The sequence below is a fragment of the Telmatherina bonti genome (assembly GCF_933228915.1).
Source record: "Telmatherina bonti genome assembly, chromosome: 17".
NCBI classification, from domain to species: Eukaryota; Metazoa; Chordata; class Actinopteri; order Atheriniformes; family Telmatherinidae; genus Telmatherina; species Telmatherina bonti.
The window spans coordinates 24946166-24960980 of record NC_136615.1 but is presented as its reverse complement, the minus strand read 5'-3'; the positions used below and the strand labels follow the sequence as shown (position 1 = coordinate 24960980).

The 14815-nt window shown below is 37.9% G+C and overlaps 2 protein-coding genes across 2 annotated transcripts; both read right to left on the bottom strand.

The window, feature by feature from the left end:
- Positions 1-1501: 1501 nt before the first annotated feature.
- On the bottom strand, positions 1502-2896 carry ier3ip1 (immediate early response 3 interacting protein 1). The gene is made up of 3 exons (XM_079256896.1): positions 2764-2896; positions 2453-2554; positions 1502-2164 (listed from the first exon to the last, which is right to left on the bottom strand). The coding sequence occupies exons 1-3, from the start codon at positions 2852-2854 to the stop codon at positions 2109-2111; spliced, it is 249 nt and encodes an 82-aa protein (XP_079113022.1). The 5' UTR covers positions 2855-2896; the 3' UTR covers positions 1502-2108.
- Positions 2897-5233: 2337 nt separating this feature from the next.
- On the bottom strand, positions 5234-12483 carry skor2 (SKI family transcriptional corepressor 2; the record flags this gene model as incomplete). Its single annotated transcript, XM_079256627.1, has 7 exons — positions 5234-5290; positions 6285-6352; positions 6569-6667; positions 6818-6883; positions 9056-9133; positions 9859-9922; positions 10498-12483. The coding sequence occupies 7 exons, from the start codon at positions 12481-12483 to the stop codon at positions 5234-5236; spliced, it is 2418 nt and encodes an 805-aa protein (XP_079112753.1).
- Positions 12484-14815: the final 2332 nt, after the last annotated feature.

Here is a 14815-nt window from a genome sequence, read left to right as displayed (position 1 = left end):
AACAACTAACAGACGCATCGCATTAGTTGGACTTTTAGATTTAATATGAGAGGAGGTATTATCAGAGCCATAAAAACCTCTCTCTGCATGATGCCACAAAGCACACATCAAATCCTCTTTTAATGTTACCTCCATGTAGTGAATAACAGATATTTTTTCACTGCTTGGAGTTTCCACAAATATTGTTTAGCTTATATGTTATGAAAAACATGATGTTGAAGAGCTAATCTCACATTAACTTTCTTTGTCTGATGATAAATCCTAACCAAATGTTTGTCACCATTAAAAAATGTTTTGTTTCGAAGTTAAATTTTGTTTTTACTTCTCTTAGACTGACACCGCTCACTGTCTATTTTTATTCTGTAAACTAGAATTATACCTTGTTTTTTTTAAGAAGGACAGCACAATTTATTCAAAGATAAATTAAAATTGACCAAGTACTTGTTTTGTTTATTAAACTTATTTAAATTTGGGGATCATATCACCACAGACACACCATCTGCCAGTGTTTTTCTTTACTTATGATCGTTATATATCAACATGATTATTATTATTATCATCATCATAAATAACAATAACAAAAATAATATGTTTTAGGTAATAGAGAGCTTACGTTAATTGCAAATCACACTTGTATATCTCAAAATAGCTACACTAGGTAGACTGAGCTTTAAAAAAAAAACTTTTTCAAACAACAAATCGTCTATTCTTAAAACAAACAAAAAAAATGTTAAACTACACATATTTAGCACAAAAAAAAAGCATAAACCTTAAAAATTACTTTTCTGCGTTAGAAGACCTCAGTAATAAAAACATATACATTCATTTACAACCAGCTGTGATCCCTTACAGGTTTTTTTGTGAGCTGATCTAAACCCGTACTAATCACATATCAAAGTGGCTTAAATGTGCAAATCTCACTGATAAACATATGCTTCTAACTCCACCAGATCCCCCTTCTCCTATCAGCTCTTGTGTGCTGTGGTCAAAGTGAAGGTGAATAAGCATAGCTATGGAGCAGCACGGGAGGAAACGGTGAGAATGATGTAAACAGAGACTGAGTTGAGCAGGAAAAACAAAGTTAAGCAAAACATCTAAGAAATTTTTTTTTTCCCTGTTTTGGGCCCTAATGGCCAAAAGCTTCAAGTTCAGATAAAAACACTTTTTATGAATCAGTCTGTGCTATTTGTTCTATCACAAACATATTCTGTCTTTAATGTGTAAAATGTTATAAGCTGCAGTAGCTGGTGCTCTGGTTACAAATGTTTTAACCTATTAATACAATCCTTCTTGCCATGGGACTGAATGATCCTTACTTTGTTCCACAGTATAAATTGGCCTGAAGGCAGTTTTTAAGGGAAAATACCTGGAAAAGATGTTTCGTCTACTCTCTACTTGTCACATACGTCCATGGAAAATGAGACAATAAAAAGAATCATGATACATTTATTTCAAGTTTTCCTGTATTATTTGTTAATGTCTGTGGTACTGCAAAGGTGTCAACATGTAAAAATGACAGTGGTTTGAGTTTCCTTTGGCTATATCACTTAAAATGTTCATTTTTCTCAAATATATAACAATATCAATTTCTATAAACAGAAATGACTAAATGACTCTTTAGACCCCCAAATATGTAAACAAATGACAAAAACAAAAAAAACAAGGCCCGTCATTAAACATTAAACCCTCTTAGTAACAGCCTCTTTAAAAAAAGTGTCTACTGAAAAAAACAAACAGTTTGTCTCTATCCGTCTGTACGAACATGCAGCAGAATTGTATAGCTTACAGTTTAACTGTGAGGATTAAAATTATTAATGAAATCCAAACGCTGACTTTAAGCACCTTTTCACTATTGAGTTAAACCTTTGGCAAAACATATGGCACAGATCTTTATATATCATAATATTTTCCTGTCAAAAAAAACATGATTAACCTGATTTGTCCAGCACAATGATCATCACCATGTGTTGTTAAGACTTGCATAAGATGAAATACTTTTAGTGAAATATATATATATATATATATATATATATATATATGTCTGAGAGCAGGGAGTTGTTCCTTGGCACGCGTCTAGTTCCTTCGCTCAGTGTGTCGCTGACCAGCAGTCAACCAAACAACAGCAACAGGACAATGCAGGCAGAGTTCACCATTATCAAAGGCACTATAAACACAAGAAGGGGGGTGGGGGGGAGGGGGGGGGGGGGTAAAGTGGTGACATCTGTAGCTACTGCTGGACAGTCTTCAACATTCACATACTAAATATCGAGCATTTATGAACATTTGTGAGGGCAGCTACAAATTGTTGCATCACAGATTATTCTAAATGTAATATCTAATAGACAATATGACATCTTCTTTGCATGGAAAAACAAAGATCAAACATTTCTTTAATGTGAGACGTTTAGGTAGCTAACTCTACTTTCTCCAGAGAAATGATAAGTCTGTGAACCTCTCATGATGGTCCGAACTGAACGGATGAGATTCAGGATTTGAGCTTTGACTCCTGGGTCGTCCCCAAAACCTCCAACTCCCTGGTCAACGCCCCAGCCGACTGGAAACATACACAGCACATCAGTACAGAAGAAAGAAAACAAGGAGACATTAAAAGAAAAAAAAAAAGATGATTAAATGTTGAAGATAAATGATGACGGCTCATGAATAATTATTTGGAGCCTGTTTTCTTTAAGTGTCACAAACGTTGCGTAACGAACAGCTAGCTGCCTGCTAACTAACTACATGTACAAGCAGCGGAACACTTACTCTTGCTGAGAAACCTCTCCTCGTGAAGCACAGCAATCGCATTGGTGCACAGAATAGCGGTCTGGATGAGAGTGTACAGAGTAAACGCCATGCTGGCAACTACAACTTCTTCTTCTCTCCCTCCTCCTTTTCGTCGTCGCCAGGCAGCCACTCACCGAAGCGCAGCTGCCGTAAACACGGTACGACTGTCGTGCAAACAGTTTTTACTTGTGGACAAAGGAAACTCTAGAACTTGTTTGTCAATACAGTATCTAACTGTGTGAAATTTGGGGCGTTTGTGAATCTAAACATTATCATTGTATTTTATTAAAAACTGTGATCATTTTGAATTGGCTTTATTACATAAACAGTAACAGTTGGCTTGTGCTAGGAACCAGACAAATTCATGAAGTGAACCTGATGATTGTAGCATTAAGATGGCTTTTATAAATTTAGTTTGTGCTTTTTTTCTTTATTTGAGAAACTAAATGGTCAGCCTCATCAACACAACAATCTCAATATATAGCTAAAGTGTATAACAATAAACGTTTCAAATGCACACCCAATAATTTAGCATCTTAGCCAGATTGTTAAACGATTTTAAGTACACAAAAGCTGACTTCCTTAGAAATGACGCACACTTTCTCTCTCTTTCTTTTTGTATATACTTTTAATTTTCACATAAATAGTTGAGAAACTACAAGAACATTTTGAAATACTTCTGACTTAACAGTTTATAATGGTAACATTTTATCATATGACAACTTCTTTCATTCATTCAATAAACAAAGTGAGTGGGTTGTCATTTATACTCTTTGACAAACACTTAACTGCACCATCATCATCATCATCATTATCATCATCATGAGGTCTTTTTCTTTTAACATTATGATAAATAGTATTCTCACAATCAGGGCGTCAAGGTTTGACACTCAAATAAATAAACAAACACATATACAGAGAATCCTTACAGTTCAGTATTCTTATGTATGACTTTATATACAATCAGGTGAATTTATTTACATAGATACACAATACTGAAAATGCAATCTTTTTCTCCACACGCTTGTGTAACTGCCTGTTCACCATTTATCCATTTATGGCAGCAACATCCCAGTTACACCAGGTCAATACTGAGGGTGCTGGGGCGAAAAATGAACGGAGAATAAAAGTGATAATTTGTGAGCCTTTTAGCAAAAGACCAGCTGCTGTGGGTGATGTTACACGAGGTCAAAAGTTAAGGTAACACACAATTTCATTGAGGGGTGAAATTCCCTCCATAAATAATATGTAAAAATGTATTTAATCAAATATAACACATTATGTTTTGACAATGCTGCAACATCTGTGATAAACAAAGTACTTTAACTTTGAATACATTTAGAAATCATACTGTACACTGTCCTGCCAGTGTAAAAATCCCCATTTTAATACAGTTCTTTATGCACCATTAAGTTTACAACACTAATCATAAACACTGCTTGTGTTCTTTCTCCTAATTTAGTTTGTTCTTTTTTTCTGTTTTCATGCTATGGACATATAACAGTCAGTGTTTTTTTTTGTACCAAGTCATGTGGATAATAGGAGGTGATGATTTCTGTAAACATAGAAGGGCCACAGCTCCGTATGCTGGGGAGTCTATGTGGTGATCCCACTGCAATACCACTGTGATGCACCACCAGTAGTCAGAGCCACTGATAACAATGTCCAGTCTTTCTGCACTTGTCCTCCTCTGATCGCTGATGTTTTGGTCTTTAAAGGTTCACAAAGGGAAATAAAGACCTTGTTTGTTTCAGTCTTGGTTGGATAAAGCTTAGATTCTGACAGGCGAGCATGAATGAAACACCAGGAATTGTTCCATTTCTCTTGTCGTCACATGTTTGCTGTTTTGATGCCTATCAGTTTGGAAAATAAATTTCTGCCAAGAAAAGTAGATCCCTCAGGAATACTTTACCACCACACTGGTATGAAGTGGTCCAAATAAGTCGTCAGCAAATGGAGTGTGTGTAGGGTTATTAATGAGCAGCCAAACAAGCATTTGTCCTCAGAAAATGCAAAAAAATTTATATGTATGTAACATTTTCATGGTCCATTCTGTTTTGATATTTTATTTCTGTCATGTTTTGTGCAACTTCAGTGAAAGAATGTAGGACCTGTCAAAAAAAATCCAAGTGGCTCCCGTTTCTTGATTTTTATCAACTTAGCCTGGAAGAAAACAAAAACATAAAACCTAAACATGAGCGTCATATTTAGATTTTTCACACACTGATCAGCTGAAAATGATGAGGTTCTGACAGCAACAATACTGAAGATTACACCATCAAAGGTAAATTTAAAGTAGCTTATCTCACAAATGCAGGTTTTCATTTAACAAAGATTATTCAGGCAAATATTTGAAAGAAAATAGTACAAATAATTTGCAAAACTCTGTTTTGTTGTATCTAATGAAATAAATTGTTTCTTAATGAATTGAATTACAATCACCTTTTTGCTACTTGCTGAGATGAGAGGTGATTTTTTCTTTCCTGATGATGTTCGCATAAGGAATCTGAAAAAAAGGATACAACACATTTAAAACACATAAACAATAAAAATAGTCAATATCACCAACAACAAAAAAAGTATTCCTATAAGAAATACTTTACTTTAAATGTAACCATTTAGAAAGAAACAAGAAAAAATGTGACCTTTTCGAGAATTTAAATCATATAGTCAGAACAAAATTTGGAAAGTTTGGAAATTGAGCAACATGAATTAAACATTTTCCTGAGGTTCATTTGAATTTCTGCTTAAAATTAATGTATCATTACTCTCAGACAGATCCATCTGCTGCTTCTAGACACATTTATCAATTTCTATGTGTGTATGTGCATTTTACTGCACAGTAACATGCTTACAAATGAGTTTGGAAGCCTATTCCGTAGTCTGGATTTGTGTTTAGGAAAAAGCTGTGCGCGCTGGTGTGTATTTTGGTGGATGTGCACGTTTTGCTACTGTGTGCATACGAGCGAGTACAGTTGTTGCATGTGTCAGAAAACAAAGACAAACAACGTCTGTCAGGCTGTCTGCCAGCTGCTCCGGTGATTGATGTGGACAGAAACACTCAGACGGCGGCAGAGGAACTCCTCACCCATGAAAGACAAACTACATGATTGGCTCGGTCTTTTGATGGACAAATAAGTAACAATGTAAATGTCCATTAGAGTTTTACTTGAAATAATCATAATCTACTTTCTGTTTTGGGTTTAATCTATGGCATGACTACAACCTAACATAGCTGTATGATAATTAAGTCATTATTTTCACATTGCCTAATTTGTTTTTGTTTCATTTTTTCCAGTTTTAGTTATATTCTGTGGAGAATTGCCTCTTAATTAGCCTGAATAATAATATTTTGCAAATCTTTAAAGGAGTCATTTTCAAATAGCAGTCTGGAAATAGCCTATTCCTACAAATGAATAACTCTGTAATGGAATGTTTTAGTTGTCATTTGTCATTTTTGAAGCAGTTTTCTGCATTCATTATGTCATTAGTATTCTTACCATCTGTAACTGCTGGACCATTTCCTCTCTGTAGGCAAGCTCTCGTTTCATCTGATCTTGAAAATTATCTGAAATTGATGTACAAGTCTGGGATTAGCTAAAGAACGATGGTATTGTGAGTTACAGTTGTATAGACGGTTGATAAAAGAAAGCAGCTGGTAGTGAAAGGTAGAAAAGTTTGTCCTCAGAAAGATGAGAGAAAGAAACAAACAGCTGTGAAAGATCTTGAAAACTACAAAACGCTGAGAGATGGAGCTCTTTATTGAGAGAAAACCATGACTTACGGAAGACAGGAAATGGTGATGTGCCCTTCAAAGCGTGAAACTCTTGCTCCAGTCTCCTCCTGAAGTCAATCTGCTCCAGTAGAACCTTCTGGAGCTCCTCTACAGAACAAGAAGGTAAAGTTAGAAAAGGAGGTAATACATAAGGAGGAGAATGGAAAAAAGATGTGAACGCTTGTTACAGTCACATGGTACGAGTCCTCAGACAGCACCAATGTGTCGTTCCACCTGTATTACTCAAATGATCTTTACCTTTTTCCATGTTCTCCACATCCTTCTTTAGTGGAACAGGAGAAGCGGCACTTCTGCTGTGATCACCTGAAAACAACGTCGTCAAAATATTTAATCAACTCCACGTTACATCTTGCACCGAAGGCAGTTATCGCTTCATGGTGAAATCAGACTCTACATTTTATGTGCAAAACATATCTGAGTCTTAAAACCATAACTCTTTAGTCGTTTCCTGCCAGTCTGTCTGTATGTCTGACCATTCTCCACTACCGCCTTCTCCTCTGCCTGCTTAGTGAAGCCCTGTAATACACTTCCAGGCCTCTAAGTGTCAGTATAAGTCAGTACTAACTACTGGTGCGCGCTCACTACGTGTCATATTCAGTCTCAGTTTGCGTCAAAACAAACCTCAAAACTTGGAACAAATCAGTATGGTAGCTTTAAAAGCTGGAGTAAGGACTGCGTACTGAAAAATCATAGTTTAAATGATTGTGCTGAAAAGAAGTGACACAACCACTGACAACTGTTGCATCATCGTGACAACAATTTCAGCAAATGATATTTTAGGAAATAAACTGTTGTCTGGCTCTGCGATGGACTGGCGAGCTGTCCAGGGTGTACCCTGCCTGTCGCCCAAAGCCAGCTGGGATAGGCTCCAGCTTCCCCGCGACCCTGAATTGGAATAAGCGGTTCGGAAAATGAATGAATGAATGAACTGTTGTCTGTCAGTGACTTCTATAGCTAGCATAAGGTTTAAACAGCTTTAAATGAATGTTAAATATCAGCACCATAGGTAAATTATTCCTCCTTACATGTGTGTACTATTTAAAACATCCTTGTTGCTGGAGGCTGAACCTACTTGCCGCTTTTGCACCTTCCTTCCTTTGGTACAAACATTTCCGGCTCTACACTGTTATGCATCCATATATATGTTTGCTGCCTGAATTGTGACACAATGAAGCATTTATTGTCTTAAATGAAGCAATCCGGCACCCTCAATATGTACATTCTCCTCCAGTTATTTTGTGTCCGGGCTCCTTCAGCCTCTCCGTGCTTGTTCTCTCATGTAGAGCAGGGATAGCTCTGCTCTCTCTCTCTCTCCTTCTCTCCTCCTCTCCTTTCCTCTCCTCTCTCTGTCTCATTTGACAAGCAAATTTGCAGACAGTGCCCGAGGATAACAACCTCGTTTGACAGTCAATTAACCGTGAATAGTCAAAGCCAAGGCGGTTTGCATTACATAAATGGAAAATTAGATTATTTTTTCTCCCTAGAAACAGAGGGAGAGTTTAAAGACAGTGGAGGGGGGGGGGGGGGGGGGGGGGGCACTGGGACTCAGAGGAATCAGGCCTTCTAATCACGTAGAGCTTCCCACCGCCCAGGGAGACATTTGGCAATCAGGGGAAAGGTGGTCTCATTTAATTTGTTTCGTGTAATTTTTCGAAATACATTATACATTATGTGCAGGGATCATTACGGTGTCTGTGTGTGTAGGGATTGAGGGAATGGGGGGGGGGGGTAGATATAAATGTTGGCACAGATGTCATAAAGCACTTTTAATGTCTTCCTGACAGATATAAAAAGGCAATAAGCTGTGATCTTTTTCAAACGGGAAAGGGTGTTTTTGAGCTGAGAAAGGGAAAAAAAAAGGCAATTATGTTGGCGGAGATATGGGTCTAGAATGGAGATTGCCGCCGCGCTGCTTATCTCTGAGCTGATGTTTTCTTGTTGAACTATAACGGCCCCCCTTAGAGTAACAGTCCTGGCAACAATGCTGCTAAAGAGAGCATCCGTAGCGGAGTGGCGAGAGAAGCAGCTTTTCACTGCCGTTTCATATTTGTGTGTATTTATATGAATCCCTTAACTCCCCGTCTGATGGTGATGGTGGGGTATGATACTGAGGAATCGGAAGTGTTCTCTCACTGTGTTGAGCACCCTGAGTGCCATTTGTATAATAAGAAAAAAAAAATGCCAGTAATTTTAAATATCAAGGCATAGTTTTAACATTTAAGGGTTTTAATCAGCACAATAAGCTTCATGCGTTCTTTTATTTCCCTTTGAAATATCTGATGCTTTTATGCGCTGTTTAGTAAGGCCTGGAGATTATGTGCTAAAATGTGAGAGTGAAATCGGAGGAAAGCAGAAATTAATTTAAACACGCCAATGACGGTATGATTTGCTTTCAACAATAGTTAATCTTTTTATCCTAATTGATTCATTTGCCGTTTTCTATCTTTAACTGCTGGCAAACAAGTATTTCTTTACCTGAGCTTTCTCTCCAGTAGTCCGGTGCTGACGTCTCACTTTCAGCCACAAAGAAGCCACTCTGCTCTTTGTTTTCATCTGTAGAAAACAGAGAAAAAGAAGGAGAGAGAGAGAGAGAGAGAGAGAGAGGAAAAGAGATTCAGTAAGGCCCATTGGCTGAACTGGTTATCCAGATACTCGCAGATAATTAAGTGTACACATTGTGTGTGTCATCTTTGTGTGCCTGCACTTGTGAGTATGGTGTGTAGGTGTGTCTGTTTGCCAACACATTGCAACAGAACACACAGAAGACCTTTTCCTCGGCAAAAGGGTTAGATTGGGAGATGAGAGGAGCAAATGAAACGTCACAGGAAAGCAAGCCTTGCAGGGACACTGGGACACCATAAAAACACTCACTCAGACAATAAATGAAACAAAGATTCTATAATACAACTGGCTCAGGCGTCTAGTGAAACAGCTAGTGTGTAACAGTTTGCTGAAATAGTGTATGGTGTTATTTGATGAGAGCAATGCAAAAATAAATAAATAAATAAAAAATCTGTGCAAACATTTAAAGACATCATAAACAACTGCAGGGTGAATGATGTGTCAAGCAATCCATTCAAACAGCAAAGCAAACAGAGCACTCCAACTGAGAAAATGTCTCTTTTTCAGCGTTATGCAAACTGTTATTACACAGTTTCAATACTGATCTCTGATTGCATTTGTGATGTGAATCATTTCTCAAATACTCTGCAATTATTCTTCTTCTTTTTAAGTTGTGCATTAGTCATGAAAAAAAAGATGAAAATGTCAGAGCTCACCAGAAATGCTGGAATTCTCTTTGGTTGCATATGCAGGAAGTCCTTCATCTCTGTTTTTCTGAATCTGTGAAACACAAATGCCAGATAAGTATTTCATTTGAACAGAAGAAGTTGTATTGTACAGCATAAAATGTACCACAACACAGATGAGATATGGTGTAAGTCTGCATGGGTTTTCCTGACTTACGGCTTTCAAGGTTTCTCCCAGAGTAGTAATTATCATCTTATAAACCAATTATAATTAAACTGGAGCGTATGTGTTGGGAGTTTATATTTTCTTCCTAAAATGTGAGTAATAGACGGACATAATTCAGCAGATAATTTGACTAGTTTACGATGGTCCTCCCAACTCTTTCTCTGTTGCGCCCTGCACCTCTCACAAGTCTGGTTAATTCTGGTGTCAAAATGTTAAAGATTAGAGTTGCCCTAACAGGCTTGGGTGACAGAGAGAGAACAAACACATCGCAGCCATTAAACACTCCACTTCTGGGCCTATTAGCTGGGATCAGAGTGGGGTGACTGTTTCTATTTCTACAGGGAGAAACCAGCCCATCAATCTGCTTATGCAGATCACAGCACTGCCTGACTGCAGCACCATTTAAATAATAATTAGTTAAAGTGGCCCGTGGGGATATTTACATTTTTGTAAGCTGCGTCTTCTCTGTGAGGCGGAGTAGAGCTGGAGAGAGGCAAGCTGGCATGAGGAGAGGCTGGTAGACTGGGGGACTCTTGCAGGATGGGATTTGAGGAGGATCGAGGGGAGGTGCTGGGATACATTGCACCACTCCCTCTATCCTGCCCCCTTTCCTCACCGGCACTGTCGCTTGGAGCAGGGAGGTACAGGTTGGTTTGAGTCTGTGGTGGCCTGCTGGTGAAACTCCCCTCCTCATCGTCTTCCTGCTTTGACGATTCCACGTCCACTTCCCCCTCTTCCTCACTCTCCCCTCCTTCTGCTTCTCCGTCGCCTCCACTTTCACTTCCATAACTACAACTGCTGGTGGGCGAAAGTCGCTGGTGTCGGTCTGACCCACTGACCACAACTCCAAAGTCCTCATCCGTTGCCCCGGTGACTCCTCCACCATTACCGTGGAGCTTAGCGATGCTGTCAGCATCTTTGATGACCGGACGGAAGGCAGAGCCGTAGCTCGGCTTTCTTGTTTGGAGAGTTGGATTATCCAACAGTTTGAGCCATCCCTCCGATGTCACAGGTCGAAGGTCAGGGGTAACTGTTGTGCACTCTTGGTCAAACAGCCCAGATCTGGGTGTGGTGGTCGCACTGCCGGGGGCCAAAGTTGCACTGACACCATTTCCATTGGCATTTACAGCTCCAGAATCACTGTGCTCTGACAGATCTAGAAAGGCCTGCCTGAGAGATGGGTTGTCAGTCAGTGAGGAGAGAGTGCTGGGCTGTGGCTGGAGGTAGGTGGGAACAGGAATTCCTCCTGCCGCTCTTGGTGGCCAAAACATGCAAAAAGGAGGATAAAAAGTGTCTTTACGGCCAGGCCATAACAGGCCGGACAACCCTGCACCTTTCTGCCCAGCTGAAACATCACTGTCCTCTTTTTTCTGCTGGCAGAGACCAAATGCTGGAAAGGGATAAGGGGAAGGGAAGAGTGATGTGGGAGGGAACTTCTGTAACATGCCAAAGCCTTTGCTTGGGACAGGGATGACAGGGTAGCTTCGTGGTGTCTTGCGGGGAGAAAGACTGGCCCCATCCAGCTCATCCTCGTCTTCAAAGCAGGATCTTTTCTGAGCACCTAAGTCAGGCCCCATCATGTGTGGCACCACCGAACCTGAGAGAGCCTTCAAAGAACCCATGGAGGAGCACTGGGCTGAGGAGGGTAGCGCTCTCTTTCGACTGCCTCCGTTGAACATAGCTTTGACATCTTCCCATGCGTAGACTAACTCATCGGGCGGGTGTTTGTCAGTAAGTTTGAGGTGTCGTCGCCAGGAGTTGAAGTTGGCAGCATCAGGCTGTGTGTACTTGGCATCTGGTGTGCGGTGGGAATGGAAAATGAACTTATTTGGTGAGAAGTACATGTTGCAGAAGGTACACTTGATGCACTTGGCCCTGGAGCTGTTGTAGCGCGCTGGGATGAAGTTACCACGACAACCCCAGGCGCATTCATGCGACACGTCAAAGGCGAAGTTGTCGGGAAGTTTTGGTGGTGAGTTTTCTCCTAAGAAAGATTTGCACAGGCGCTCAGCCTCACGCTTGGTGATCATGCCACAGCGACGTGATGAGATGGGCATGGCGCCAGCCCTGCGGAGGATCTCCAGCTGAACAGGAGTGCACTGGACACAGGTGATGCCCAACGCCACACGGCGGTTATGAATCTCATTATAACTGTAGTTCTTCAGGAGGGTGTTGGAAATTTGTGCTAGACAAAGTCTTTCATTGTTATCAATAACTAGTGATACAATAGGAACACCGTATAGGATGACCTGACCAACTTGGTTTGGTTTGAGGGGTGAAGAAGAAGAGGAGGAGGATGGGGAGGATAAGGAGGAAGATGATGAGTGAAGATGGGTGGGCCTGGGTGGAGTGAGTGACTCCTGTTGATAGGGGCCTGTTGAGCTTGTCATTATTATGTCATTAGAGCTCGAAAGATGAGTCTTGTCCATACTGAGAGTTAAACTGGTTGTGGAGCAACCTGTTGGAAGAGAGAAAGAAAAAAAAAATCCATGATTCCTGTTGTTTGACGTCATAAAACACACTTCTTACCGTAATCAATAGCTGAATTTATAGAAGAGGTGGTTTTTTTTTTTTTTTTTGTTTTTTTTTGTCTTTTTTTAATTCTGGCATGGAATTCAGTGATAATTGTTATTTAAAAAAGATACTTATCTAAAAGCATAGAACAGAAGATAAAGGCATGGAGATGGAGGGAAAAAAATCTATTGTGTAGTATTTTTTTAATTGTTTGAGATTTTAAATTCAGCATTTTAAAAAAAGTAATTATTCTTTATTTCTCTGTCTTTGGAAATTATTATAATAATTAAAAAATATATCATCAAGGGAAAAAAAACCTGCCCCATAAATTTAACAGCAAAATCAAAAGGTTTATTTGTTCCTTTTAATTTTGATTAAGTTCATTTAGAAAATAACAAACCAAAGAAATTTAAGGTATAGTGAATTTGTCACCTGAATTAGGTTACAGAATCAAAATTTATTCACTTACTTATAAAGTATATAATATTTGGTTGACACAAACCTAAATTATTTCAATGTTTTATCATATTTGCTTAACATTTTTAAAACCACAAAACAAGGAAACACCTCAATTATTATTATTATTATTATTATTATTATTATTATTATTATTATTATTAATATTAATAATAATAATAATAATAAAATGAATAAATAATAATAATAATAATAATAATAATAATAATAATAATAATAATAATAATAATAATAACAACAATTGTACTTTTATTGTACTGGACTTTATTTAAGCATTTTAATTGTAAAAAATGATTGTCTGTATGTGTTTTCAGTAAATTCTAGCAACAGTAAATAAGATGAGCACATTTTTCTAAAATCTGTGTCGCAGTGAAAATAAAATCTAAAGCAAAATTTCCCCAGAGCACATATTTTAGGCATAAATGAAGTTTTAGGCTACATGAAGTAATTCGATATGATATCAGAATTTTTTCTTTAGAAAGTAATACTGTTGATAACAGAAGATTTTTCAACATACAGGTACGTTATAAAGCAGCTGTGGCAACATCTGCGCAACAACTTTGTTAAAAATAAATAAATAAATGAAAGCGTCATTAATAATTTCGTCCAAAGAAGTTGGCTTTTTAGTTGGTTTTTAAGGTGTCAACATATCCTGATGCAAATAGTTTGATTTTCCTTTTTCCTTTGGAGATCAAACTTTTCAATAGTTTTTTTTTGTTTGTTTTTTTTCTAAATGTAGCAATAAAATTGAATTCAGCCCACCGTATATTTTCAACAGCACGTACATTCAGAAAGCAAAACATGCGTTAATTACAGTGAATTCTCATTATTTGAATTAGGGGGAAATCAACTTTATTTACAGTTAATTTTACATTTAACGTTATTTATAATACACAATAAAGACAGTTGTTTCACAATTACAATAAAAATCTGTTGTTTTTTATTTTGTTTGTTTTGTTTTGTTTTTTTTTTTTTGCTGAATATGAGGCCTTCCTTAAGCACGTTTCGTTTTACAAACGCGACTATGGATGCCAGAGTTGACGCTGTGAGACGTGTTTTGAGACCAAAAGTCTCTGGAAAAACTCCCAAATAGAGAAATAATGCCTTCAGTTTAGTGAAATTCAAACAGCTGACACTTTATAGTAATTTTAAAGCCACCTTTTCATATCAGAAATGAGTAAGTCGTGGCCTAAAACAAAATACAAACATCATTGCGGAATTAGCAGCAGATCCTATAATATGCGTATAAATTAATTCACAAGTTTTGATATTTTTCTCGAAAAAAAAACAACAAAAACCTACAAAATAAATGAAAATCCAAGCAATCCAAAATAAGTAAATAAAATATTTTGAAAAAAGAAAAGAAGTCATAGTAACAGATACAGACTAATAGTTTTAGTTGGAGCAAAGTATCATCAGACTGTTGACAGTCGGGAGTCATGTTTAACTATAGAACTATCTATGTAACTTTGCTGACTGGATAGAGGTCTGATAGTGCAAATAATAATAATAATAATAATAATAATAATAATAATAATAATAATAATAATAATAAGCGAGGACACACACATACAGCACTATCAACATTATTTTCTGAACATGTACGTGTGTCATGCCACCAGACAGAGCAGATCCATTTTAACAAGATGAACAGAAAACTTAGAAAGAGGAAAGCAAACAGTCCTTACCTTTTATTTTCGGGTATTTCCGAAACACGTCAAAAACAGGTTTCCCCGTCACGACACAAACCGATTTATCCTACCAAGCTTA

Excerpts from the sequence above, each read along its gene's own strand:
- ier3ip1 (XM_079256896.1), bottom strand. The coding sequence starts at position 2,854 with ATGGCGTTTACTCTGTACACTCTCATCCAGACCGCTATTCTGTGCACC. Across the intron at positions 2,555-2,763 it reads GGAGAGGTTTCTCAGCAAGA|TCGGCTGGGGCGTTGACCAG; the intron begins GTAAGTGTTCCG and ends GTATGTTTCCAG. Across the intron at positions 2,165-2,452 it reads AGTTCGGACCATCATGAGAG|TGCCTTTGATAATGGTGAAC; the intron begins GTTCACAGACTT and ends TTGTGTTTATAG.